Here is a 26503-nt window from a genome sequence, read left to right on the forward strand (position 1 = left end):
TTTTCTTTTTAAAGACTGGAAATGTTTATGCTACATTCCTTCCCTGCTCATATTATATTCAAGACTGTCTTAATATCTCAATCAATGATCCACAATATTTCTGTTGTTTTAATCTACTTTGTGTTTCTTTCAGTTAATACCTGCCTCACCCGAAGAGCTCACTCATTTTATTGAATTACAAGCGTCGTGATATGTCCCTGCATTGTAGCACTCGATGCAGTTTTCTAACCCTGTTAGAATAATGCTGCACTTTGACTGTATTGTACTTATTATTATGTAAGTAGAATTGACCAGTCACTTGTAAGGCAGAGTATGCTCCCGTATTCCTGAATCTCTGGAAATGAATCACACCAACAGTAGTTTCAACACACTATTTATTCATTTACATGCCTTAAAAACATGATTTTGCATTCAAATGATCATCCAAACCTATAACCTATATAATGTTTTTTTATATATTTTTTGTCTCCATGGCTTGTTAAGCGTCGAAATTGTCTTGTGAGAACATTTTCTCCAGGATTGTTGTAAATAAACCTGCACGAGAAAAGTTGAACAAAAGATCACAGATGTTCTACAGAGTAAAAATACTGAAAAAAAAGAAGAAATGAAAAAAGGATATGGTACACCGGAATTTGCAGTATCACCCACCCCGCACTGATGACGTTTGCCTGACCGTCTAAACTTGGGGTCGCTATTATTCCCCTTCCGTGTGTCACACCATTATCAGTCCCCCCAAAAATGACAACAACACCATAGGAAGATTCGGCAGAAAAGACGAGGGACGTTGGGGTGGAGCACCATTGCCAACACAAAGATACAACCAAAGGAGGAAATAGTTTTCGATTCGTTGTCATTGGGTGACAGAAAAAAAGATGAACTGTCGCTTACTAGCTGCTGATTTTCTGCCTGTTCAGCGCACCGAGTGACACCCCGTCACAGGAGCCTCCATGGCGGGGCTGTCTCACTTGGTGCTCCGCTTCTCGGGCACCGCGGGTCGCACCTATGGAGTGTTTTCTAAAGGCTTGACCAGGACTTTGATGATATTCTTCGACCTGGCCTGGCGACTGAGAATCAGGTTCCCTTACATCTACCTTGTCGCCTCCATGATGTTTAACGTCAGACTCCAGGTATGTAAAGGAGCTACTTAAACTGACAAATAAAGTTGTGTTTCATTTGAATAACGTGTTGGGTAAATTCATAAATAAAGTTTACCAAATTGAACACGAATATGAAAACATACTTATGCAAATCAGTTAATGTAATATGATAACAACACAGTGTTCATCATGAAACACATCAAGTCAATTTACCACAATTATAAATCTTTAAAGGCAATAAAGGCATGATGGAAGTTATCTATCCAAAATGGTGGAAAAGACAACTAGAGGTTTTGTGTTTAAATGAGAACCTAGCACAACATTAAATAGGAAGGCATTTTTAACAATTAGATGGCAAGAGAGAAGTCGTTTGTCAAGTAAACAAATAAATAGAAGACAGATAAACAACTCTTATGGTTTGACAAGAACTAACAGCTGCAACCAAAAGAGTGAAACTGTCAAAACATGCACGCCGTCTGTGTTGCCTGTGCTATTATTTTCCTGACAAATACACCACATGGTGGCGCAGTTATTAAAACTGATCGATTGGATTGACTTGAAATTTCAGACACAGCTCTATTGACACCCATTGTAACGTGTGTGTTTTGCCCGATCTCCACCACATTTGGTACACGGAGCACGTGCATAAAATGTGAGGAAAAATTGGTACAAAAACATGACTGCCATCAAGCAGAACGTCTAAGCGACAGGCGACTTAGCAATTTATTGTCCATAAATCAGTGGCCGTGTGTCGAACGATTATACAATTTTGAGGATATCTGTATTACATGTATGCTATCATATCCTCCAAAGCATTTTGAATACAACCCTTATTTTTTCATATGATTGTACCAGTGATGGAAATTTGTTTTTAGAGAGTCGGTTCCTGTGGCTAGGGTCACTAAAAGAGCCGTCTCTTTCGACTCCCAAGTGGCTCCTCGGATTTTTTTTGTTGGCCATCCATCCATTTTCTATGCTGCTTCTCCTCTTTAGGGTCGCAGGGGTATGCTGGAGCCTATACCAGCTGACTTCAGGCAACAGGCGGGGTACACCCTGGACTGGTCGCCAGCCAATCGCAGGGCACATACAGACAAACAACCATTCACACTCACATTCATACCTATGGACAATTTAGAGTCTCCAATTAACCTAACATGCATGTTTTTGGAATGTGGGAGGAAACCGGAGTACCCGGACGCACGGGGAGAACATGCAAACGGACACAGAAATGCCCTGGGGAGAATCGAACCCAGGTCTTCCCGATGTCCATACTGTTACTGTGTTGGCCAACATGCTAACCACTAGACCACCATGCAGCCTACATTAGAAATAAAATACAAAAACAAAGACCCATCTCAGGAGACAAATTAAGTCAAAATAGGTCAAATCTCTTCATGCAAATTTCCTACGAACGAATCGGCTCTAAGAGCACCACAGCGTTTGTTTGACCCCGCCCCGCACCGCCCCCTGCTCAGTGTGGACGCAGAGACGCCGCCACGCATCTTGACCTATGACATTCCCCTTGAACTGAAAAAAAAACACGAGGAAAAAATTAATCGGCTTGTTGGGGTACCTTGTGATCGTCTGCCACCATTCATATGGCCGTGAAGTATACAAACTAAGCTCAAAAGTCCCTTGTTGCCTGCTTGTACATCCGCAGGTCCACATTGAGATCCACTGAGGCGTCGATGACTCCGCTCGAACCACACGCCAAGCGTCAGCTCTGCTGCCTGGACGGGGATAATGACGACGCTTGCACTGCCAGCCAGGTGACGAAGGGCCCTCAGATCCTTTCCTCGGGCCTTCAGGCAACAAGTCCAGTGCCTTTTTCAGGGGGATGGACAGCAGCGACGGGCCCACATGAGGGCTGAAAGGATCATGCTTGAGATTTAGGCTGCTTGTTTTTGTTTTTTTCCCAGCATGACACCCTGCCTTTCGCCCGTAAACATTCATTCTTCTTCTGCAGTGCAATATCACTTTTATGGGTCAATTTTGGACCGGCAGTACAACACCGTGAAAGCAATGGCTTTTTTTGAACACTTGAACTGAGGTTGCTGACGAGACAGGTGCACTGGCTACCTCACCACAGCGCCCCCTACTGGAAGCTTTCATTGAAGGAAAGGCAACATGTTATGGTCACATCGTCCTCACACTCACTGTTGTATTTCCGCATCTTGTCGTCAGTACTGGAAGGGTGGCGTTCACAAACACAATCACGTGCATTTTTGTTGTCGTTTAGTGTTTATTTCTGTGGCTTTGTGTGAGGATAAGGTGGGACATTGATGAAGATGAATTCATTTGTAAAGCAATAAATTCATGAAATCAGATGCCCCAGCTTTTTAAAAAAATATGTAAATCTAACATTTTAAAGGCCTTTAAATGAAATACAAGTGGTTTTGAATGTGTATAATTTATTGTACATTGGATACTAGCTATGGTCATGAGCTTTGGGTAGTGACCGAAAGAACAAGATCGCGGGTACAAGCGGCCGAAATGAGTTTTGAAATGAGGGTGGCTGGGCTCTCCCTAAGAGATAAGCTGAGAAGCACTGTCATCTGGGAGAGACTTGGAGTAGAACCGCTACTCCTCCGCTTTGAGAGGAGCCAGATGAGGCGGCTCGGGCATCTGGTCAGGATCCCTCCCGGACGCCTCCCTGGGGAGGTGTTCAGGGCATGTCCGACCAGTAGAAGGCCTCAGGGAAGACCCAGGACCCGTTGGAGACGCTATTTCTCCCAACTGGCCTGGGAATGCCTCGCGATCCTCCAGGAGGAGCTGGACGAAGTGGCTGGGGAGAGGAAAATCTGGGCCTCCCTGCTCAGGCTGCTGCCCCCGCCACCCGATCTTGGATAAGCTGTTGAAGATGGATGGGTGGATACTAGCTCAAGGGTGTACAAAGTATTGTTTGGGTGCAATTCAGGATCCGCAGCTAATTTGTTCTTGGCCCGCAGAGGGTTCTAAAAACCAAATAACCAAAAAATATCATAATGAGACATAATACATAAAATTACTGTGCATATATATATATACAGTATATATACAGTATATATACAGTATATACATATGTGTGTGTATAATGAAAAAAGGAGGGTTAGATGAAAAAAGATCACATTAAGTTTACTATGTAAATCATGAATTTGTATATTTTTTTCCAAATGAAATAATAGAGGTTAGGAAAGAAATCACAAATATTTGCTTTGTCTCCTATAACAATGCAGTGATGTGGGTTGTTTGTGTGTTTATTATATGTAATAATTATTACTATATTTAAAAAAACAAAATGGAAGAGTATTGCATGTACGTCAATGTTCTTCAATTTGTCTTAGTGGCAAAAGTTTGTACTACCCTGCTCGTCTTAAATGTGCTGTAAAGCCATATGTGACCACACGGGGGCGCCAGCCTATCAAATACTCGCTGAAACAACAAAGCCGCCTTGCAGATGTTGACGGACAACTGAGAGAAATTGTCACTATGATAGCAACTTGTTGCCGTTCTCCTTGAAGGGCGCGGTCTCAAAGCTACCTGTTATGGTCCAGACTGGGGTCTATCATTGCCTTTTCTTTTTTTCATCAGAACATTTTCCACTTTGTGACATCCTCATTCAACTGAATGTTCCTAGCAAACTTCACTCTTGATGCCAGGCTGCGGTGTAAAAAAGCCCATCAGAGGTTGCCAAGGCGACCACATTTCTAACTGGTGACTGACAAACCTTCCCTCCTCCTCTCACTGGGGGAAAAAGAGGATTTATTTCTCAGGGATTTGCCAGAGGAAAATATTTTAATATAGTTATCACACAGCGCTGGCACACACACACACACACACACACACACACACACGTACACACACACACAGATCTATAGATGAAGGATAAGTTGTGTTATGTTTACTAGCCCCTTTCCCACCCTGCTTCTGCTAACTGCCTTTTGTAGCCTCAGAAACAAGGGGGCGTAGGATGAAGATTAAATGAGTTTTAGCCTTTGGCAGCTCATGTGTTTTAAAGGGGAGCAGCAATTCGCTGTGCTGCACTGCACAATGCAATTCCCTTTTTCTCCAACGAGGAATAATGTGAATTAATTGGTACCTTTAAAACTGAAATACAGAGAAGTTAAGCACTGTATAATTAAAGTAAAATAAAGTAAAAGTACAGTACTCAACCTTTGGAAGGTGTTTGCACTCTCTCCTAGTGGCGTTTTATAGGTATTGTTTTTATTTACAGTATTGACCCGAATGTACGACGAAAATGAAAAATGATGGGTCAGGGCAGCCTGCAGAAATGCAAGAGTTATGGTGCAAATTTGAAAGGAAAACTGCACATTTTTGTATTTTGCATACACATTCCTTATGTGAGACATGAACACACGTCCTTCTCTTTCGTGTGTGTTCTAAAGATATAAAAACAGATTAAAAAAAGCTCATTAATGCACGTAATGGGATACACCTATTGCCGCTATTAAAAACACTCCAACAAAGTTTTACGGTTTTATATACATGCTGCATCCATGTAGTAACATTCGTGATAACATGTAATACTTATAATATTTTGCTGTGTTTTGGTCATTTTAAGCATTACCAGGACATTGATTTCACATAGCGACATAGAAACAAATGCTACACTTAGCATTAGCTTTTCCAAACTCAAAAATAAAAACATAGCAGCATTAGTTTTCGGTAGTGGCCTGATGCATTGTGAGTGCGGATGTGCCGTAAAGCTAGCCGCTAGCCAGCTAGTAGCTAGCCGGTGTGGTGTGGCGAGGTGTCACTACACCAGTAATGTAGTTCTTCAGCGTAACAACCTTAATGACAATAATAATAACAAAGTCGCTGTAGCTTGGTTACCATACAGGTCACATTATGTAAATGGCACGTTTTTGGAGTTTAAAAAAATGCTTTATAGGCAGAATAGGTGCGTCCAATTACCTACGTTTGTAGCTGTCTCTTTTTTTTTTTTTAATCTATTTTCATATCTTTAGAACGCACAGAAAAGAGAAAGACGTGTGTTCATGTCTCACATAAAGATTGTGGATGATGGGCAAAATTACAAAAAAAAGTGCAAATTTCCTCAACTCCAGTATCAGACTACATTATGGGATGCGACGCGTGGCGAGAATAATACTGATCAAAAATTGACACAAAGGCAGTAATTAGAGAAAAAGGCGGCGATAAAAACGCGTGAGTTATTTCAGCACCACAGACAGCTCTGTGATTTATTGATAAACAAATTAGAGTGTGAGTCTTTGTTATTTTTTTGCTAACAAGGTGATTAACACATCGCTTAACCTGCCGTCGGTAAGTTTTTCTTGCATGCATGTGTGTGTGTGTGTGTGTGAGAACGGTTCTTATCAGTTCATATTATTTACATTCATGAATGATTCCCCCCCATGTGCAGTGACCTACAGTACAGTGCAGAGTTAAGCATATATAAATACACCTTCAATTGAATTCCTCTTGAATGGCTGATGAGGCAGATGTCGTAGTGTTAAAAGGGTTGTAATGAGGTTCTGAGAAGGACTACGAGTTGACCTCAAAACCGAATCAAAGGAGTGGGGGAGGAGGAAGAGGAAGGACAGCGTAGACTAGAGGGAGGGAGGAGGATGGGAATTTGCAAGGCAAAAAACCCCCATTCAAATATAAATCAAGATTTAGTGGTTGGAGGCTGTAACTGTCTTTTATGTACTACAGAGTACAGTACATACTAGCTCCTTCCCATACAGTGTTAGCAAGTTCCCATGTTATACTTTAGTATTTTTTAACTGTCTAAATAGGTCTTAAAGGTCTAAAAGGGATTTTCGTAAGCCCTGCGTTTTGTGTGTCTGTAACTCAAATGCTAATGAGCTGTGTTCGTCCACGTCTGTCTCAGAGTGTGTGGCTCCAAGAAGCTCTATTGTGCATTTTATCCACTTTTTAAGTATACACCTTAACTCTGCACTTGTCCAACGTGAAAGATGCCGTATATCACATATAATAAAGTAACAGTAAGGAGCGGGGGAGGAGGAAACGAACGTTAGCAACGCTAGCATAGCTATACGCGAGCAAACATTACATGAGCAGACGTACAGCTCCCACGTCTGTAGTTATTTTAAGATTTATTTTAAGATGTGTCGTGAAGCCTGCTTTTAAATTTTTTTTTTTTTTACAGCGGACTTCTGTGAAGTGGTGGGTGGCCAGCCCTCATTTGTCATTAACTTTAAGAAAGATTTTTTATTACCGTTCTTTACTCGCTCAAGTCAGGAATACCACAATGATACTTTAAAAGTGGCCACAGTTTGACCCTGGAACTGATTTTTTGTTTTTTTTGTCCATTTCCATGATTTCCTTTGGAGAAGAAAATGGTTTTGAAAGCCAAACTAAATCTAAGGTTGGCCAGCGTCCCCTCCGGTCAGTAGGGTAGTGAAAATGCAGAGCCAAAGTATAGGAAATCCTGTCACTCTCCGCTTCCTGTGACCTGTTCCAAGCACGCCATCCGCCAAGGTTGGGACCCCCTCGCCCTCCACGACAGGAAGGATGTATGCAAGCCACCTACGTCCGCTGCTAGCCCTTCCACTGCTCTGCGTGAAGTCTCTCATTTTATAAGACGTGGCCTCATGCTGTGGAATCTTACTGTTTGGGGTGGCTAAACAGGTTAACGGATGTGTAATTGGGGCGGGGGTTGGGGGGTTGTCGAATGCCCCTTTAGGCATCGCCATGGCTACTGGAGCATATGAAGTAATACGACTGCTCAATCAGGTCACGTGAAGTCGGTCGGGATAACCGCAGACGTTCCGGGATGCTCAGCCTAAACTGCCAGACGTGTGCCTCCTCAGGGTTGGGGCGGGGTGAGGTTTCATCTTCTGCGGCACGAGCAAGTCGACATGCCGCACCCCCTCAGCCCCCCCCAAAAAGCCCGCACACCACTTTGTGGCTTTGTGTTGAGGTTAAGCTGACTGTTAATGTTTATACTCTACACGTCAAACACATTCAGCTAAAACCAGCAGAGAGGTCCTTTGAGTAGCGTTTTTGCGGCAGATCTTTAAAAACATCTTATTTAAAAGATCTTTGATGAGCGCTTTTGCAGCAGGTTACCAAAAACTGCAGGGAACTCCTGTCACAGAAAACCTTTGGGTAGCGCTTTTGCAAGAGATCTTTAAAAACAGCAGCGCTCTCCTTCTATATTTGAAGATCTTCGATGAGCGCTTTTGCCGCAGATTACTAAAAACAGCAGGAAACTCCTGTCACGGAAGATCTTTGAGTAGCGCTTTAGCAGGCCATCCTTCAAAACAGCCGAGCACTCCTGTCATGCGGAAGATCTTTGATGAGCGTTTGTGGGGCAGATTACAAAAAGATGATCTTTGAGTCGAATTTTAGCAGTAGATCTTTAAAAACAGCGGAGTCCTCCTGCTATATAGAAGATCTTTGATGAGTATTTTTTTATCAGATTAATAAAAACAGCAGAGCGCGCCTCCCATATAGTAGATCTTTGACTAGCGCTTTTGCAGCAGATTACTAAAAACTGCAGGAAACACCTGTCATGTTGAAGAGCTTTGATGATCACTTTTTTCATCAGATTAATAAAAACAGCAGAGCGCTCCTACCATGTGGAAGATCTTTGACAAGCGCTTTTGCAGCAGATGACTAAAAACGACAGAAATCTCCTGTCACAGAAGATGTTCGAGTAGCGCTTTTGCAGGAGTTCCTTCAAAACAGCAGTGCGCTCCAGTCACACAGACGATTTTTGATGAGCATTTATGCAGCAGATTACTAAAAACAGCAGAAAACCAGTGTCATGTGGAAAATCTTTGAGCAGCATTTTTGCTGTAGATTCCTAAAAACACCAGAGCACTCCAGCCATATAGAAGATCTTTGACGAGCGCTTTTGCAGCAGATGACAAAAAACAGCAGAAAACACCCGTTAAGTAAAATCTTTGACTAGTATTTTTGCAGCTGATATTTCAAAACAGCAGAGCGTCCCTGCCATATAGGAGATCTTTGGCGATCACTTTTGCAGCATATGACAAAAAACAGCAGAAAACTCCAGTCATGTAGAAGATCTTTGAGTAGCATTTTTGCAGTAGATCTATAAAAACAGCAGAGTGCTCCAGCCACGTAGAAGCTATTTTGATTAGTGTTTTTGCAGCAGATTACCAAGAACAGCAGAAAACTCCTGCCACTAAAAATCTTTGACTAGCATACAGTATTTGCAGTTGATCCTGCAAAACAGCAGTGCGCTCCTGTCATATAGAAGATCTTTGACAAGTGCTTTTGCAGTAGATTACTAAAAACAACAAAAAAGTCCTGTCATATAGAAGATCTTTGACTCGTGTTTTTACAGTGTATCCTTAAAATCAGCAGAGCGCGCTTCATCCATTCCAAGACCCTTTCACTTGTTTTTCGTGGTGTCATGTGCTTGCATCATGTCTACAGATGTTCCTCCTTATTAAGAAGATTGTATTAAGAGCGCCTTAACCACAAACAAATGACTACATTAAATACAGATGTTCATGCTTGACCCTTGGTATAACAATACACACAGGAAGTGAGCCCCCCTCTTTTCCCCTGCTTGAGCAGAGAGGCAGGAATGCAATGATCGAAACCACGTGTAGAATTACATGCGTGTGTATGTGTGTGTGTCTGTTCGCCATTCCTCACCTGATAATTGTCCATGATTACGTAAGAACGCGTCCTCAAAGTTGAAAGCTTAAAAGACTTACAGTCCCTGAACGCGCCACTTTCGACAGCCCTTCCACTGATACTGTAGTGAAGTTCTCTCTACAACACTATGAGGGAACGTAATGCGGTAGTGACAGCTAAAGAGTGCAGTTGAATTGTTTAACTTTTTTTGTATCTTAAATGAGCATTTTGTGGCTTTATTTGTAACCTAGCATCACGTGAGGTTGATCAGCGATGAACACCCAGAATGAGATTAACATAAAAGAGCAACAAAAACACATCACCATCCGGTTCTGTATTTCAAAAGAAAACAATGTCCAGTCAGGTGTCAGCCGTTCAAGCGTTGACTGTAGCTTTTATTTTGAAGGTAAAAAAACAACTTCCAGGTTTGCGCTAAGTGCTGATTGGGAACTGTCTGCTAAAACAAGGAGGCGTTTGAGAGTCTTGACAACACTCTGCTGCAACCAAGGGGGGGCTTATTAAGTCACTGCTACCACCTCAGAGACGCATCGTTCTCGGTTGGACGGGTGAACCTTGTCCGAAGTCCAAATGGCGAACACATTTCCCCAAACAGGACGCTGCCCTTGTTGTCTGATGCTCGCAGGGAATTAGGACGCGCGCTTGGTTTAGCCGTAAATTAGACCTCATTCGTGCAGCGGAAGTTTCTGTCACCGATTTTTCCTGGGGGGGTCTTGAATTGCAGCCTGCTAGCATGGACGACGACAACCAAGGTATGACACATTTCATGCATAGCTTATAATATCTTATCCGGAGACATGCGCTCGTCTGACGCCCACAATGATGTTTATCTTCCACAATAACAATAATGTCAATGGATTACTGTTCGTTCAAGTTGATTTTGCACCACAGCGTCACACACTTATGACAGTGAAGGTATAGCGTTGTATTTCCTGCGCATTCACTGGGTTAACCTTTGCACCACTGTGACAATTCAATTAAAAATGCATGAGAATCACGTGCCATATTATTTTTTTCTATTATGGGCTCGTGCCCAACAGGTTTTTTTTTCTCTTTTCCCTTTTAAAAACAAAACAAAACAAAACAATTCAGTCTTACAGGCTATGATTTTCTACCTTGTAAATGAGGATTTATTTTTTTCTCGTATTATAGCTTACTCTGTAAAGTTACAACTTTTTATCTCATTAAAATACGACTATTTGTAACCACGAACACTCTTTTTTTTTAATATATAAAAACTTTATTGTGTAAAAACCTGCCATACTTCTACTAAAGTACGTCTTTTTTTCTCTTAGTACTGTGATTTTTTAAAATGACGACTGTATTCTGAAAAAATTGAAATTTTCTTGTAATGTTATGACCCTATTCTCATAAAGTTATGACATTTTCCTTCATTTTATGACTTTATTCTAATGAAATTGCGTCATGTTTATAATATTACAACGTTATTCTTGTAAAATTATGACTTTTTTTCTTGTTACTATTATGACTTTATTCTTACAAAATTACACCCTTTTCCTTGTAATATTACAACTTTATTCTCCTAAAATGATAACATTTTCCTCATATAATGACTTCATTCTCACAAAATTGCGTCGTGTTTTCTTGTAATATTACAACTTTATTCTTGTAAAATTATGACATTCATCCCCATAATTTTACGACTTTATTCTGACAAAACAGAACCTTTTTTCTTGTAATGTTATGACTATTCTTGTAAAATTATGACTTTTTTCCTGTTAATTTTACAACTTTATTCTCACAAAATTGCCCCATTTTTTCCATGTCATATTACAACTCGATCGTAGAATTATGTTTTTTTTCCCCTCATAATGTTAAGAATTGATTCTGTAAAATAACAAATCTACCGTGAGAGAATATTAACATTTTTTCTTGCAGTATTGACACAAATTGAAGTGGTATGCGAATTGTCTGCTCAGGCTGGCACTCATGAAGGTATCAGAAGGCCAAGGTGCCGGTGAGAAAGAGCACTTGAGTTTTTTTCCACCAGTTGGTGCCACATGCCGACGGCTTGCAGAGCTGCAGGGTGCACAGTAACTAAGTAGGTGTACGTAGAGGCAGGGCATAAAGCTGTCATTGTGTTGTGTGCAGCCGGCCAAGCCTCCAGCGGTGGCACACGTGAGCGAGTCTCCCAGACAGACATATGGTACTGTTATCCCAGCCATGCATAGCTGACTTGCAGCCTGTAGGGTGGAAACGCAGGAAAGTCGTTTTGAGTCTAGTGTTGCGCGCACATTAATCTCTTTTTTTAGCAGCACCCACTCAGGCAAACACCCCCGCATGCACCCACAGTGGAGCTGGACGCTCAGAGGGGGGTTTTGCAGGAAAAGAGTAGAGCGTGAGCGGTTGGTGGTTGATGCTGATGATGATGATGCCTCACAAAAAGACATACAAGTGGATAGCGAGGTGACAGGAAGTGTGTGTGTGTGCTGTGGAAAGAATAAAAAGTAAGAGTTGTTTCTGGAAGCCACGCTGCAACGTCTGAGAGGGAACTTGTCTGTCTGTGTGGAGGCGGAATAACGTGCCAGACAAAAGTTGAGCGGTATGGAGGACCGCCAGGCAGGGGATACTGAATCGGTTCTCCAGTTTATTTTCTTTCACGTTGATGAACTCACGGAGCAGTAAGAGGTGGTAGCCATCATAACCATCCATCACATCATGTTATACTTTTCATCTTGATTCACTTCTCTTTTTTTTTCACTCCCAGACTCCCCCTGCAGTCATGAAGTGTAATTTACAACTCACATTAAAGGTGTCTAGGGCTGGTCTGCTACTATTTTTAGCCATGTTTCCTCCAAAGTTCACTTTAGCCTGCTATGGTATGGCTTGGAATGGTTTACCCTACTGCACTTGTTTTTTCACTACGAGAGGCAGCATGGTGATACCTCTCTAAGCTTCCTAAATAGTGTAACTGTTAGTGGACGGCGAAGAACAACGCAACACTGTAAACAAAGAACAACAATAGACGATAGCCAGCATTTATTACCGCAAAAAAACACACCGCATTGAACGCGAGACATGCACACAAGCAAAAATGGAGGAAAATGAGGGTCTCCTGGATGTACTTCTATGGTAAGAAGACACATTTTATCCAAGAGGAGACTGCCGGCAGCAAAAAATGGACCACTGCAGCAAAGTAGAGGCTATGGTGTCTGTTAAGTTAAGCATCGGAACCCTACCTGACCTGGTACTTGAAGTAGTACCTGATAGTAGTTGGGTAATTACTGTGTAGTAGAAAAGGCCCCCGGGCCTTGAGTTTGAAACCTGTGATTTAGTGTATCATCAGTTGCTTTTTTTGCAGCCTCAGACGAGAATAAAGGTACTCAGTTGGTCAGACTGACACAAAGCTACACATGTAAAACACTACAACACATTCTCCTTTTACGTGACTGACTTTTACAGCACTTTTTATCCCGGGGCTGGACCTGTGCTGGCAGAGCGCTACTGTATATTTGTTTGTGGACTAGTCGAGTATACGCCAGCGTCATCACAAGCCCATATGGCATGAATTAGAACATTGAGCACCAGACACTGGCTTCACAGTGTAGCCGGCTCCCACGGTTCGCCACAGTACGCCCTTGTTGCATGTCGTGAAAACCAGCCGTTTAAAGCGTGCGGTCTTGTTGGGGTTGTGACGCATACAGCGAGGAGGTTCGGAGATGTCAGCGACTTTTAGTGGACAGACCACAGGGCAGCACTTCTGGCAGCTTCCTGCTAGGGATCGGTCTTTTTGGTCTTGGTGCAGCTGCTGTCTTTGGGGGCTCCTGCGCAGCCCACATGCTGTGAAGTGGCTGAGAGTGGAGAGGAGTCTCTGGACTTTGGAACAAACTGTGCTTTGATAGCGTACAGCCTCTTAGTGGTTTTCTGGCAAGAGTATTTTTTTCATAAATAAACCGGTTCACCTTGATGGAAAACAAAGGACTGAAAAGTGTGGGGGATCCTGTGGCTGTTTTGAAATTGGAGAGGTTTAAGCGGGAAGTAGAGACCTTTTTCAGCCAGCAAACACAATTTGGTGCAAATAATTACTTTGTTAAACATCTTGAAATAACCAATCCGTAACCCTTGTTTTTTTTGTTTGTATGGTAGTGCGGTAAGTTACTAGAGTCTGTAGATTGGTCAGAGAATTATCACCTGTGTGCAACAAACGTGAATTAAATTGTTCCATTGCAGAAACTTTTGGCATTTACCCGATATTTTGAAAAACATTGCCGCATTTCCACCGAAATGACCTGGGTAAAAAAATCTTCCCACAACCCAAACCTTCCCTGATAAAGGTACCTAGTAGAGGGGTAGGATTCCCCCAAATTCTTGATTGGTGGAATTGTTGACATCAGAAGGCAGGACAAAATGATGAACCTGGAGTTTCTCGACAGATCCGACCTGGTCTAGCTCAGTCTAGCTCAGTTGGACTGGACATGCAGATTGGACAGCACCCAGCTGCCGCACAAAGTACTCCTATGGAGTACTCTTTCAGGACCAGAGGAACATAGGTCGCCCAAAGAAATGATATAAGGACTGTGTCAAAGACACCCTGAAACACTGCTGTACCAGCATCAGAGCTAGAATCCCTCCACCAGCACAGACCTTGCAAGCTTGCACGCTGCAAGTTCTTTATTTGCCACATGAAGACAAATTTGTCTTCGTATTTAACTCCTCTAACCTCTTGAGCAGCAGTGGGCAGCCGTCCTGCAGCTCCCTGGGACCGGCATCTTGGTCAGCGAAGCAGCCAGTGTGGGCGACTCTCGGGGCAATGTGGGCGAAGCATCTTGCCCAAGGACACAACAGCAGTGACCCTCTAGTTACTGGATGACCGCTCCACCTCCTCAGCCACGCCGCCTCCTTAAAGGATGAGGTCCCATGGAGAAGGGCACTCACATCCTGCAAGAACAGCAGGCGGGACAAAATCACCAGAGAACACCAGAGAACCCAGGCCTACGAGTGAAGACAGTTGCACAACTAGACACCATCGTTCACGATGGTCTATGTCCGACAGTCTTTCTGTTGGGTGCTGAATAACCTGAGGTTTTTGGACGCATGTCAAGGTGGGACATTAGAATGACACCAAAGAGTGCTGGAAAAGTTTAAAGTGCTTTCACACCTGTGTAGGCGTTACCCAGGTTCATTCTCCATTATAGTGCAGTTCTTGTTGGTTAGTTGTGAACACAGTACCCAAACTCTGGTGCAGACCAAATCAACTGGAGTGTTAGTACTGTAGTGATGGACTGGCAACCTGTGCATGGTGAAACAGGCTCCAGCTCCAGCTGTGACCCTGAACAGTATAAACACTATAGAAAATGGATGGTTACATGAATGGACGGGGCTTTTACAGGCCTCCCTTTGGTCTGTAAGCCAAGTCCTCCAGCCGGAGCTGCTGCTGCCCCAGAAGACTTTTCTGTACACATTAAAATGAACCCACTTGCGTCAATCTTTCAGACTTGGCTTCTGTTTGTGGCTGCACCACACATGAGAGGGCCCTCGTCGAGCTTGGCCATTACAAATATCAAAAACGAGATAGCAGATTAAACTTGGCCGTGACAGCCTCTCAGTCCATCGGACATCGCACCAGACTGACCCATATTTACGTCTGGATTTGGACTGCTTTCGTAAACAATAAGCTTGAATTAGTAAGAGGCTACTTGAACCTCCACTCTGTTTTCTTTGTCCTTGAAGAAAACCTAGTTCGGACTTTTATGAGTGGCTGGTGTTGTTTTTAGTCTGGTGCAGCTGACGGAGAAAGCACACATGTTTTTTCAACTAAGTACGTTTCCAATTTCCTCTCGGTCTAACAAACAATGACATACATTTACCGTCTAGTGAGACAGATTGGGTGGAAAGATCAAGAGACAAATTGGACCATTGCAGAGCCTGCTTAATGTCTCATGAGTCTGAAGTCATGTGGATTTCAGGCAAAAGACGTCCTGCTCCGTTAGGAAATCCAGTTGCAAACGGGCTTCATAGTTATTAGCGGTGTGTGCGTGTGTGTGTGTGTGTGTGTGTGTGTGTGTGTGTGTGGGTGGTGGTAGTTCAGGTTCACGGAAAGGAAGAGAGGGGTCGAGTGGACAGGAAAAGGGAGGGTTGGAACACTTATGTAAGCAGCCAAAGAAAAAAGCCAAAGGTTGTTTGACCTGCAGGAAAAAGGTGTAACCCCCCCGCCCCCATTTTTTTTTTTTGACAAAACATCAAGTGCTCCAGACCTATTTTCTTCACTTTCTTTCAACAGATGTCATTACATTCTTAGGAAAAGTTCAAGGATCTGATTATCATCCTGGAAATCTCCATCTGGGATCCCACTTAATCCACTGTTCACTTTGGACTGGTCTGAACCCACTGGGAGATCATTATTCACTTCTCTGGGGGGTACGATTTATAGTCTACATCGGCCAAAAATGGTAAAATGGTACGACTTTTGATGAAGTTATGGCATTTTATTTCATTTAGTATTCACTATCAACAGATGGGAGAAGGGGTAGGATAAATAAGCTCTGCTTCTTCCTTTTTTTTAATTTTTAAAAAGGCAAAGTACATATTTGTTAAGAATGTTTGAAATAAACTAAGCCATCATTCAGACACTTAGTTTCATTTTGAGATGGTCGTTTTGTTGAACAACTTTTACGGAGAATGCCTACTCTACCGCCATGCATCTAGTTTTGGGTTCTCTTAGGGAGGATTTCTTTTTTACTTAAAGGTCCAAAAAGAGAAGAACACCACCACCGGCTACCATATTACCAATAGTGGTTTCAGACAACAGATTATACAAATTTTTTTATAGCGGTTCATTGGTTGCAGCTAAGTGAATTTCCGCAAAGTAGGATTCCTTATTTATAAATGAAATATTTTTGTTGAGCATAGAAAACATGTTTATGACCGTCCAAATACAGGTTTTAACATTCTTAGAGCCCTCTAAACATGAAATAACACCCCTATAGTCACCTTTACACTCCCATTACCCAAAATAGTAGACATAATAACAGAAAAGAATCAATTTAAGGCATAAAATAGATTCATTCTCATGTGTTTTGTTTCTAAATGTGATCTGGTCCTAGAATTGAGTTTTGGCTTGGCGTGGGTTACGGCCGCAACAGTAGCCCGTGTTTTTATTAGCGATGATTGAGCCTGTTGTGAGACAATTCAAACCTGTCATAAAAGCTGTTGTTCCGGCGATCAAGTCTGGTGCTTGTGTGTCTCACCGAACATTACAGTTAAACATTACATTAACATTACTGACACCTAGTGACCAGTGTAGACTAGTACATATCATTCACAGTGTCTTTGAATGCCTCTTCTGAATGCTTTATAAATGTATTTTAGTTAATTTAACCATTTTTATGTTTTCATTTAGACCAAAAATATGTACAATTTGCTTCTATAGGCATATTTTTAGAGTAATAAAAGGCCGTATTTAGCAGCATTTTAAGATAATTTTTTTTTAAAAAGCTGTGATAGAGTGAAGCTGCGCAATTCGAAGTGCGAAGTGGCGAGGGACAACTGCATTCTTTAAAATTACGAGATGAACCGAGTGAGATTTGTCGTTTGGACTGAAAGGATGTTAATGGATGCCACTCACGCACGACTTGTGCTCAGGCACATGCCCGTAGTTTGCGCACACATACACATACACATACACATACACACACGTCTCAGAGAAGCTTTGGACAATTAGCAGTCATGGCTGAGCAGGAAGAGGGCGCTATATAGTAGGTTCCAACACTAGCACTCCCATTGCACAGTATTGCATTTTCCATATTACAATATCATATGTTTTCTTCGATATCACCACAAAACATGGGGCAATCATTCAAAACCCAGAACCAGTTTTTCTTTCGTTTCTTATATTAAAAAAAACAAGCATTTTCCTGGAGGGCAAGCCTTAACGCTAATTTCTTCTGATAGGATTTTTGCAAGTGTTTGATCGCTCCCAGCATGCCTCTGAATTTGTAAAGCAAAACCAAGTGTGTATTCATCTGTTATCTCTGCTGTGCCGTGTCTTTTTCCAACCTGCGTGTGTGTGTGTGTGTGTGTGTGTGTGTGTTCGCACGCGCTGGCCAGCCTCCAGCATCTTGAAGCCCCCCGCCCATCACTGGGCCTCCAGCCACTTCACTGCCACAGAAAGGATTTGTAACACTCTGTGAATCGCTCAGGGGGGTGGGAGTCAGTGAGTCATTCAACTCATTGACATCTCTCAGCACATCTTTGCCATATTTTTTTTTTTTTTTGCACAATGTGCGTGTTTCTACCCCCATGGCTGTATGCTGCTGCTGCTGCATCATGCAAAATTCATTCTCCCTTCATGCGGCGAGAGGATAAGCAGTGACGGCGCTGCTGGTTCTGTGAAGAAGGCGGCTGTTGCAGTCTTGAATTCTCTGTGTAGCACTCAGGAGCACAGCAGGGATCCTGGTGTTACAGCAGGAAGGCCATCTGAGCAGCCTGTGTATGGGATGTATGCATCTCACAAAAGGAGTACACCCCTCACATTTCAGTAACCATTTTATTACATCTTCTTAAGGGACACTATAGAAAGTAAACTTGGGTATACTTCAGAGTGTACCGCAGTGTATCTATACTGCTATACAAGCTGTACACAGACTACTCTATACAGTGTACACAGGGTCCTCTGTTTGTTTTGGCGTTTGTGGCTAGGAACACGCCTCCATAAATTAATTAAAAACATAATTTTGTTCCGTAAACACGATGCACTCAAACTCAAGAACTAGTTGTAGTGGAAGAATACACTATGTGCGGCTCACGCGCAGCCACGCTGCTCAACACTTGACCGTCTCAACTCGACCATCATTAAGGATAAAGATCGCACTCGTATACGTTCATAGCAAAAGCAAAACAGGCTACTGTCGGCTGCAGCCACGCTAAAACAATATCAACTGTCCTGTCTGCACACAGCCGTCCTCCTCCCGCATCCCCCCCCCACGCACAGTTAGGACTTAGCCTGTCACCTTCAAAGACAGTGGGAAATCACAAAACTCTTAAACACTACACTCGCCAGGTGGCTCATTATCATTGAGCATCTTAAACGATCTACTCGTATGAAAGCGACAGTAATAACTAAGCAGCCTAGTCTTTTTTTAAAATTACATTTAATTCGTGTATTTAGTGTTTTTATGACTGTAGGTTATGTTCATGTGTTCCTTACTTACAGTGTAAGTGACTGAAGTGTAAATTTAGGTATGAGTTCCGACTTGCACTAAAATTTGACTCGTAGGAAAGGAACTCGTTCGTAAACCGAGGACCACCTGTACAGGTTTCATTTTTATAGCATTGTCCCTTGAGAAGATTTACTTTATTGATAATGGTTGCTGAAATGCGAGTGGCGTGATACTGTAGATACTGTATGAACGGGTGATAGCAGCTTGGCTACTATGCAGGGGTTCAGGAAGCAGATGCTCGACTTAGCACGATGTGGTGTGTATACCCTCATTTTTTTAATCTCACTATCTCACTTGTGGAGGCATGTTTGTGTACAGGAATGTGCGCGCGTGTGTGTATACGATACGCACGGGCGGATTAGTGCGGGCTGCGCAGACAAATGGACAAGATCAAGTGTGGAGGGGAGTGGGTGACTGCTAGTGGATTAAAGGTTAGAGGTCGGCTGCTTTCACTGTTGGAGTGTTGGAAAATACAGCGTATACTGTATGATCACAGTATTAGAGATGCTGTTACGTTTTTGTCAGATGTGGATTGTGAGTGTGTATGTATAAACCGGATGTGCCTTTTGAAGAAATGGAGGGCCTTGCCATGCTCGGTCAGGGTGACGATCTCCATCAATGCAACAATAACTTAAGGAGACTGCATCTCGACTCAGGGTCTTAACCACACAAACACACACACCCACACATACACACACACACACACACACACAGTGCTGCATACTTTGTCTACCTGTCCTCTCACCCCATAAGTCACTGCTTCAGTGCCACTCCTCGCAGAGATGATGATCAGATATCAGATATGATTGATAATCCAGTGATGACCACCTACCAAGGACGCAGACGAGTCACTAGTCTTAGAATGTATGCTATTAGGGTACTCCCATAATCACGGTTCAGTATGTACCTTGGTTTTAAGGTCATTTTTTTGCTAAATGTAAGAATAAAAGAACAAAATGCAAAACATAAAACTGCTTAGCTTTTGTGTAAACAGCATGAATGATTTTTAAAATGAAACAAAAAACTGTTGGCAGGTAGTTGTCTAGTGAATATAAAGCCAAATAAAAAAGAATAAATATGAAATCATGTTTAGTAGTGCAACATTTCTCTTTAGGAAAGTACAACGATGCAGACAAGTGCAAGAGTTTGAACAGTCTGAATTATTTAATTTTTAGTAAATTACAGTTTATTGGCTGAAACGCAGCATTAATAGTTCCACTCCGCATTCCCGTCTTATCCACTTGTCTTCATTCGTTCGTATATTTCACCAAGACTGTTCCCAAAAAGCCTACAACAACTACAACGATAATGTTTAAGCCGCGTGACTATATCATGAGGCACTTTGAGTTCCTTTACCTCAGTCAATGTGTTCCATGTGGGAATGGAACATCCAATTAGGAATACATGTACTGTTGCACCCCTATTTGCTAATGTGAAGCGGTTCTTTTCTTTGCAGCGTATCGATGCTTTGCCAAAAGACTGTTTAAATGTTGCCTTAAGGTCACTGGACTCCCGATGGCAAATCGATCTCAGGGAAATGTTAATCAAATTGGTTATCGACAGAATGGACCAATGTTTTCTTCACATTGAAAATAGGAGGCTAAATAAAGAGCACACAGAATCTGGGAAAGTGGCGGCCGGACCTGAGCCACCCACATCCCGTTCTTCCTCTTACTTGGCAGTGTGACTATCCTCCCATCGTCCATCTGTCCCAGAGTCAAGACTCGAAACACGTGCAAGTTCTGTTTGACCGCTCAGAACTCCGTCTTAGACAGATATTTCCTGAGTGAGTCCCTGAGGACTTTCCGAAGCACTTGTGTGTCTTGATAAAGTAGACTGCTTCACGGCTATCTCGATGATGGAGTTGAGCAGTTTATTAGGAGAGTAACAGAGTTGGGAGAAAGTGTTTTGCATCTCACGTAAGTCTGAAGTCTTTAAAGGAAAACTGCACTTTTGGGGGGAATTTTGCCTATCATCCACAATCATAGATCACATGTCTTTCTCTTTTCTGTGTTCTAAAGATATAAAAGCAGATAAAAAGAGGCAGCTCATTAATACACGCAATGGAACAAACCTATTCCGTCTATAATACCTGCTATTAAAACAGCTCCAAAAACCTCCAACAAAGTTTTATGTACCATGTAGCAACAGGCACATTCATGATAACGTGTAATACTAACAGTATTTTGCAGTACTTTGGTCGTTTTCAGCAACTTCCTTCCTGGGCGCGTTGATTTCACATAGCAGCCTAGAAAGGAACGCTACACCTAGTGTTAACTTTCCAAACTCAAAAACAAAAATACAGCAGCAGCGACGGCGGCTCCAATATGTAGACTTACCTTTCAGTAGTGGCCTGAGGCATTGTCAGCGTGCTGCTGACGTGCTATGAGCTAATAGCTAGCTGGTACTGGTGTACCCCGCCTCTTGGACGAAGTCAGCTGGGATAGGCTCCAGCATACCCACGACCCTAGTGAGGATAAGTGGCATAGAAAATGGACGGATATTTTTTAATGTGTCCGAATGTTCTTACCTCATTTTGCCATGCCAGCAGTTTATTGAGCCAAATAATGTTGCTTGGTGGAGCGGTACTGAATTTACTGTAGACAGCATGAATCAACAGCGGCTCTGCTGGCAGCTACTCTGCCGAGTAGTGCACTCCGATTTGCCGTGGTTGCTTCATTGACGCAGTTAATCAACAATTCGACAGAATTTTTAATCGGCGAATTCCAATGGGATCATGACGAAAGAATGCAGCATCAACACACTTTAGATCGCAAACATGCATGTGAGCCCAAACAGCACTACTAGCTATATGCTCGCGGTGGATTAAACAGGGCTTTTTTGTGAAACCTTTTTTTGTGAAATGGACTTGAAAAAAATCAGCCAAGCAGGATGAGAAAGTCTGTGCTGCATGGAGACAAAGTGAGTCTGTCTGCAGTCAACGGGTCTGACAGATGGCCTGAGCCTTCATCAGCTTGCACAACAAGGTAACAAAACATGTAAGAAGGAAATGACACAGAAGGTAAAACGCATAAGCTGAGCAGCATACCCTTTCACACTGTTCTAATAAAGATGAGGAAAAAGGTATCTGGCTTGTAGCAGCACTCAACCTATTCACCAGCCCTTGCATCCGTGGAAAAAATCCTAACAAGGCAAACCATTGTACTGTAGAAGTCATATAATTAACACAGTTACTCCACCCGCAAGTCAATAATGATAGCCGTCACCTTGCATACATAAATAACAGAACAACTTGAAACAAGCTACACATTTGGAGTAATACAACGTGGTATCGTCAAGTGACGGCACGCGTAAAAGTGTTAAATCGATTCTATTATGCAAAAGTGGCTTTTAATGATGTTCTAACAGTAAAAAGTGTCCCTAGAGACTACTTACGAGCACCAAACATGAGAGAAATCATCTTCTCCCTCACTTGTTTGCTCCACTATTGAGAGAAGAGGCGCTCAAACACTGAACACTGAGAAGAAAATGTATTTGATGCACACACCGGTTGCAGTCTTCACCATCTCAAGCAGATGCGGGGTCAAAGAAGCGTATTTCTAGCGAGACGTCAAGTGAAGTCATGTGCGAATCGTTCAAATAGGGATTTCTGAAAAAGTTATTACTAAGATAGTCCATCATAAAGGGAAAATAGTTCAAGGAATAACCCCAAAAATGCAGAGATAGGTGGCTGCTGAGCCTGGTTCCTCCGCCACGAGTCTCAACGTGAGTTAGGTTGCCTAACAACAAGCTAAATGCGTCTGTGTAGGCTCTCAGTCGTACAGGAGTTGTCCATCGAGGGAAAGGCTTCTTGAGAAGTCATCTGTACTTCTGTGAAGAAGGTGTCGGACGTTTCGCTCCTCATCCGAAGAGCTTCGTCAGCAAACTAATAAGTGCTGGTAGCCTAGGCCTTAAATACAGTAAGAGTGGGCGGAATTGGTGTGCCAACACCCTCCTTCTATTGGTTCCTTACACTAAGCCTGGGCGGAGTAGTGGTCTAATCCTCTCCCGCCATTAGCACCTCCGATAAAAGGGAAGTGTCACTCCCTGAGTTGGGTATGAACGACTCTGATACTGGCTCGTTAGCATCTATTGTTCTGGCTCGGCCCTGGCTCCACCTCATTTGCAAGACTAAGAGCTGTCAAGCTAAATGTATACGAAAAGTAAAATGAGAACATTTTCTGGAACTCGAAAATGGTCATAAAAATGGGTACTGCAGGAAGATTTGCCAAAGCTACTCATAAATGTTCTACCTGTATAAGTGCCCACTTATTCAATAAACACGATAACTATACCTCCTAGAATACAAAGCCTGTTCTGTTGCAAGAAAATAAGATGGCTACAGACATGGGAGTTTGGTCATTTTTGTTTTTCCATCCATCTTTTTTGCCGCTCGTCCTCACTAGGGTCGCAGGGGTATGCTGGAGTCTATCCCAACAGACCATTGACGAGAGGCGGGATACAACCTGGGCTGGTCGCCAGCCAATCGCACATTGTTGTTTTTATGTCAGCTAATAGGCTAACCTAGCATGATGTTACTATTGATATGTGAGTATAGTGTTAGCACTGTAGCTCACATAGCTATGCTAGCGTTGCTAACGTTTGTGTCCTCCATTGTTGTGATATATGACATCTATTACTTTGGACAAGTGTAGCGTTACAGTGTATGTAAAAAGGGGATAAAGTGCGCAATAGCGCTTTTTGGAGCCACACACTGTGTCGGAGACAAACACAGCTCGTTAGCATTAAAGCTAACACTTTTATACTGTTTAAATTCCAGTATCATGGCTAGATTTTGGGCCACAGACTTTCAATATACAGTGGAAACTTGATTAGGGTCATTAATTTGTTGCAGAAGGTCCGACTCTAACTGAAATAGATCCATTTTTCCTGTAAGAAATAATGTAAATCCAATTAATCTGTTCCAGAAAGCCAAAAATGTTAACACAAAACACGTTTTTATAGTTTTAAATACATAAAACAATTCGAAATGCATTTAAATACATATTAACGATGAATGAAAGGGATAAATGAACATTTAAGGGTACATTTACCTTCATTGAAGTCGTGATTCTTGACGTGACTGTTCCCAAAGACAAGATGTAGCAGCGAGATTAACACGGACACCACCTTCCTGTTTTGCTATGACTCATTTCTTGAATTCAGTAGCGTTTTTCACCTCAATAACTCAGAATGGAGGCAAAGAAAGTCGCAGGTGCCGGCATTTTGATAAAGAAGGTGAGAAGGACTGTTGAATTCAAGAAATAACCCACGACAAAACACATACAGTAGGTGGTGTTGAAGAGGAGGACGTTGATCTCGCTTCCACATCCGGTCTCTGGGAACAGTCACATCTTCAACGAAAGTAAAAGTAATAATTGTAAAACTGTAAAAACGTGTTTTACGTCAACATTTTTGAGAGTCAGTTGCTGATGACATAAACGGACGCCAGCCAGGGTGGCTGTGCAAGTGTACGTCGGTAAAACCTCACTCCCTCAGCCTTGAACGCTTTTGGTCCAACGGTCAGCACCATTCCAAAGGTCCTGTGTTGAGTCCCGGAGTGGGCAGTGTGAAGCGGGCGGGTCACATTTACATCATAGACGGGAGATATAGTTGACTTCCAGTTCCAGTAGCCATTTTGTTAGCAAGCTAAGGATGCTAAAAGGACGTTTTGTGGTAAAAATACATTAAGAACACAGTTGGACTCATGCAGTGTATGAATAACTACAACACATTTTGTACGCTAACCGGAAAATCTACACAAACCAAGAACTAATTTTGGTGGAAATATTTGGATGTTCGAGAAGCAGTCTATCCGGGGCAGACACTAACCGAGGTTCTGCTGTGTGTATATATAGAAAGTGGGCCGTCTGGTGTGAGAACAGGGTATTCCTCAGCACCATGTGCCTGTTTAAATACGTGTGAGACTGAATGATGGAGGCTGGAATGCAAATGACATGACAAGAGGGGACCGGTTTATCCAGATCGTCCTGTTGCTTTTGGGGGAGTGTCGGCCATTGCTGTCAAAACGTCTGGCAGTGTGTGTTGTGTGTTTAAACAGAGGAATGAATATGTAGAAGAGTTGGAGTTTAAACGGGGATAAGTTGCGCACGTACGTTGATGGCAGGCCAGTCATCATGCGACCCGTTGAGTGGAAGAGGCGTTGTGGTATGTATTTTTATCCACAAGTAGGTGTTCCTCTCTCTGATATCCTCCGACTCCCTTTTTGCATCATTCTCAGCCCGGGAGGGTTGCAAGTATTTGCGCCAGAGATCTCTGTATTTGTCATGCGCTTGTGTAAGTGTTCCCTAACGACCCCCCTGTGCCTGGTGTTTACGCTGTTGCCATTGCTACGGAAGGCCCTGCCCAATATTCCCAATCAAAGCTAACGCCTGTCCGTCTATTGTCCTGCTGCAAGGCTGCCGAAAATTCAGGAAGCGCTGCTTGTTTTGTCGTCAGCGTCACCCAGTGAGCAGGTTTTTTTTTTTTTTTCCCCTCATGCATGGAACTTCACAGGTCACATTTCACTAAATGCAGTTGTCCTCATCTGCTGTTTGTGTGCCTTATTTGTGTGCATGAAATACCCTACGTCCCCTGTTATCAGCAGCGTGAACAATTTGCAAGTCATCCTCATCTTTCTCCCTCTGAGGCTTATGACTGAGCAGAGCAAAGCAATCAGTGTTTTATTTGCAACTTGGTCATAAGATTTTACAACCGCTCCGATTTTTATACAGCTAATAAAACTGATTAAAAGACAGCGTCCGACTGTACATACTGAAAAGACTCATCGGTGTTTTAGCTTCAACTTGTGGGAGCCTTATAAAGGACTTAAGGTCACCCAGAATTGATAATAAAACCAATTTAGGTAACAAAAAGTCAGCCAGATGACTGTGTGTATTTGTTTGTGTAAGCTAACCCTTCTACTGTTGAACTGCTGCACGCAACATGGTGATCGTTTGTCAAAACATGCACCCCAACTGTGTTGCATGTGCTGTTATTTCTTTGAGAAATACACCATATGGTGGCGCTGTTATTAAACCTTTCTAGTTGGGTTGACTTGGAGTCCCACACAGCTCGATGCGCTCTACAAAACACCCACTGTAGGGTGAATGATACCAAATTTTGTGCACACTTTTAGGGGACCGACGAGTACATGTGTGTAATGTGAAAAGGCAGAGTGGTGTTACATTGGTAATCTATGCGCGTGCTGCCTTCAGGGACTTACTGTATGCAAAATGAGTAATATGCCTACGTTATAACAGGGCTGCTCACTTTAAACACACACACATGCAGACTCCTGCAAAGTGTAACGTACAATGCATCGCTTCTGTAGTAGTACCTGCAGTAGCGCATGGTATCACATGACTCTGCACTTTCCATATATAGCGTCACAGGTTGTATCTTTGTAGGCGATTTGCTGAGCTCTTTCAGCCTCTGCAGTCGCCCTGTTTACAAGAAAAGTACGCTAAAGCTTGGAATTACTTGGATTGTGCAAAGCATATGGAACAGCTTTTTAGGTCTTTGCACTGCTACCAGCAAATTGGCTTGTATTCTAGCTATTTGGCAATTTTCGACATTTTATTCCACATGATTCCTACAGGTTTGCTG

The 26503-nt window shown here is 42.7% G+C and overlaps 2 protein-coding genes across 3 annotated transcripts in view; both read left to right on the forward strand.

Moving 5' to 3' along the window:
• The first annotated feature begins 296 nt into the window (after positions 1 to 296).
• On the forward strand, positions 297 to 5345 carry LOC129171111 (small integral membrane protein 10-like protein 2A). Its single transcript, XM_054759479.1, has 2 exons — positions 297 to 1127; positions 2758 to 5345. Exons 1-2 carry the CDS (start codon positions 948 to 950, stop codon positions 2776 to 2778), a joined length of 201 nt encoding a protein of 66 aa, XP_054615454.1. The 5' UTR covers positions 297 to 947; the 3' UTR covers positions 2779 to 5345.
• Positions 5346 to 10147: 4802 nt separating this feature from the next.
• The window catches only part of LOC129171103 (cytohesin-3-like), a 33772-nt gene continuing 17416 nt past the window's right edge, over positions 10148 to 26503 (forward strand). Inside the window, exon 1 of one of the 2 annotated variants that reach the window (XM_054759468.1) lies at positions 10148 to 10468. In XM_054759468.1, coding sequence (XP_054615443.1) covers positions 10450 to 10468 — 19 coding nt within the window. In that variant the 5' untranslated portion in view covers positions 10148 to 10449. Of the gene's footprint in view, positions 10469 to 24178; positions 25064 to 26503 lie in introns of those variants that run through there. The other variant, XM_054759467.1, reaches the window with a different exon arrangement.

Source organism: Dunckerocampus dactyliophorus, chromosome 18, assembly GCF_027744805.1.
Source record: "Dunckerocampus dactyliophorus isolate RoL2022-P2 chromosome 18, RoL_Ddac_1.1, whole genome shotgun sequence".
NCBI classification, from domain to species: Eukaryota; Metazoa; Chordata; class Actinopteri; order Syngnathiformes; family Syngnathidae; genus Dunckerocampus; species Dunckerocampus dactyliophorus.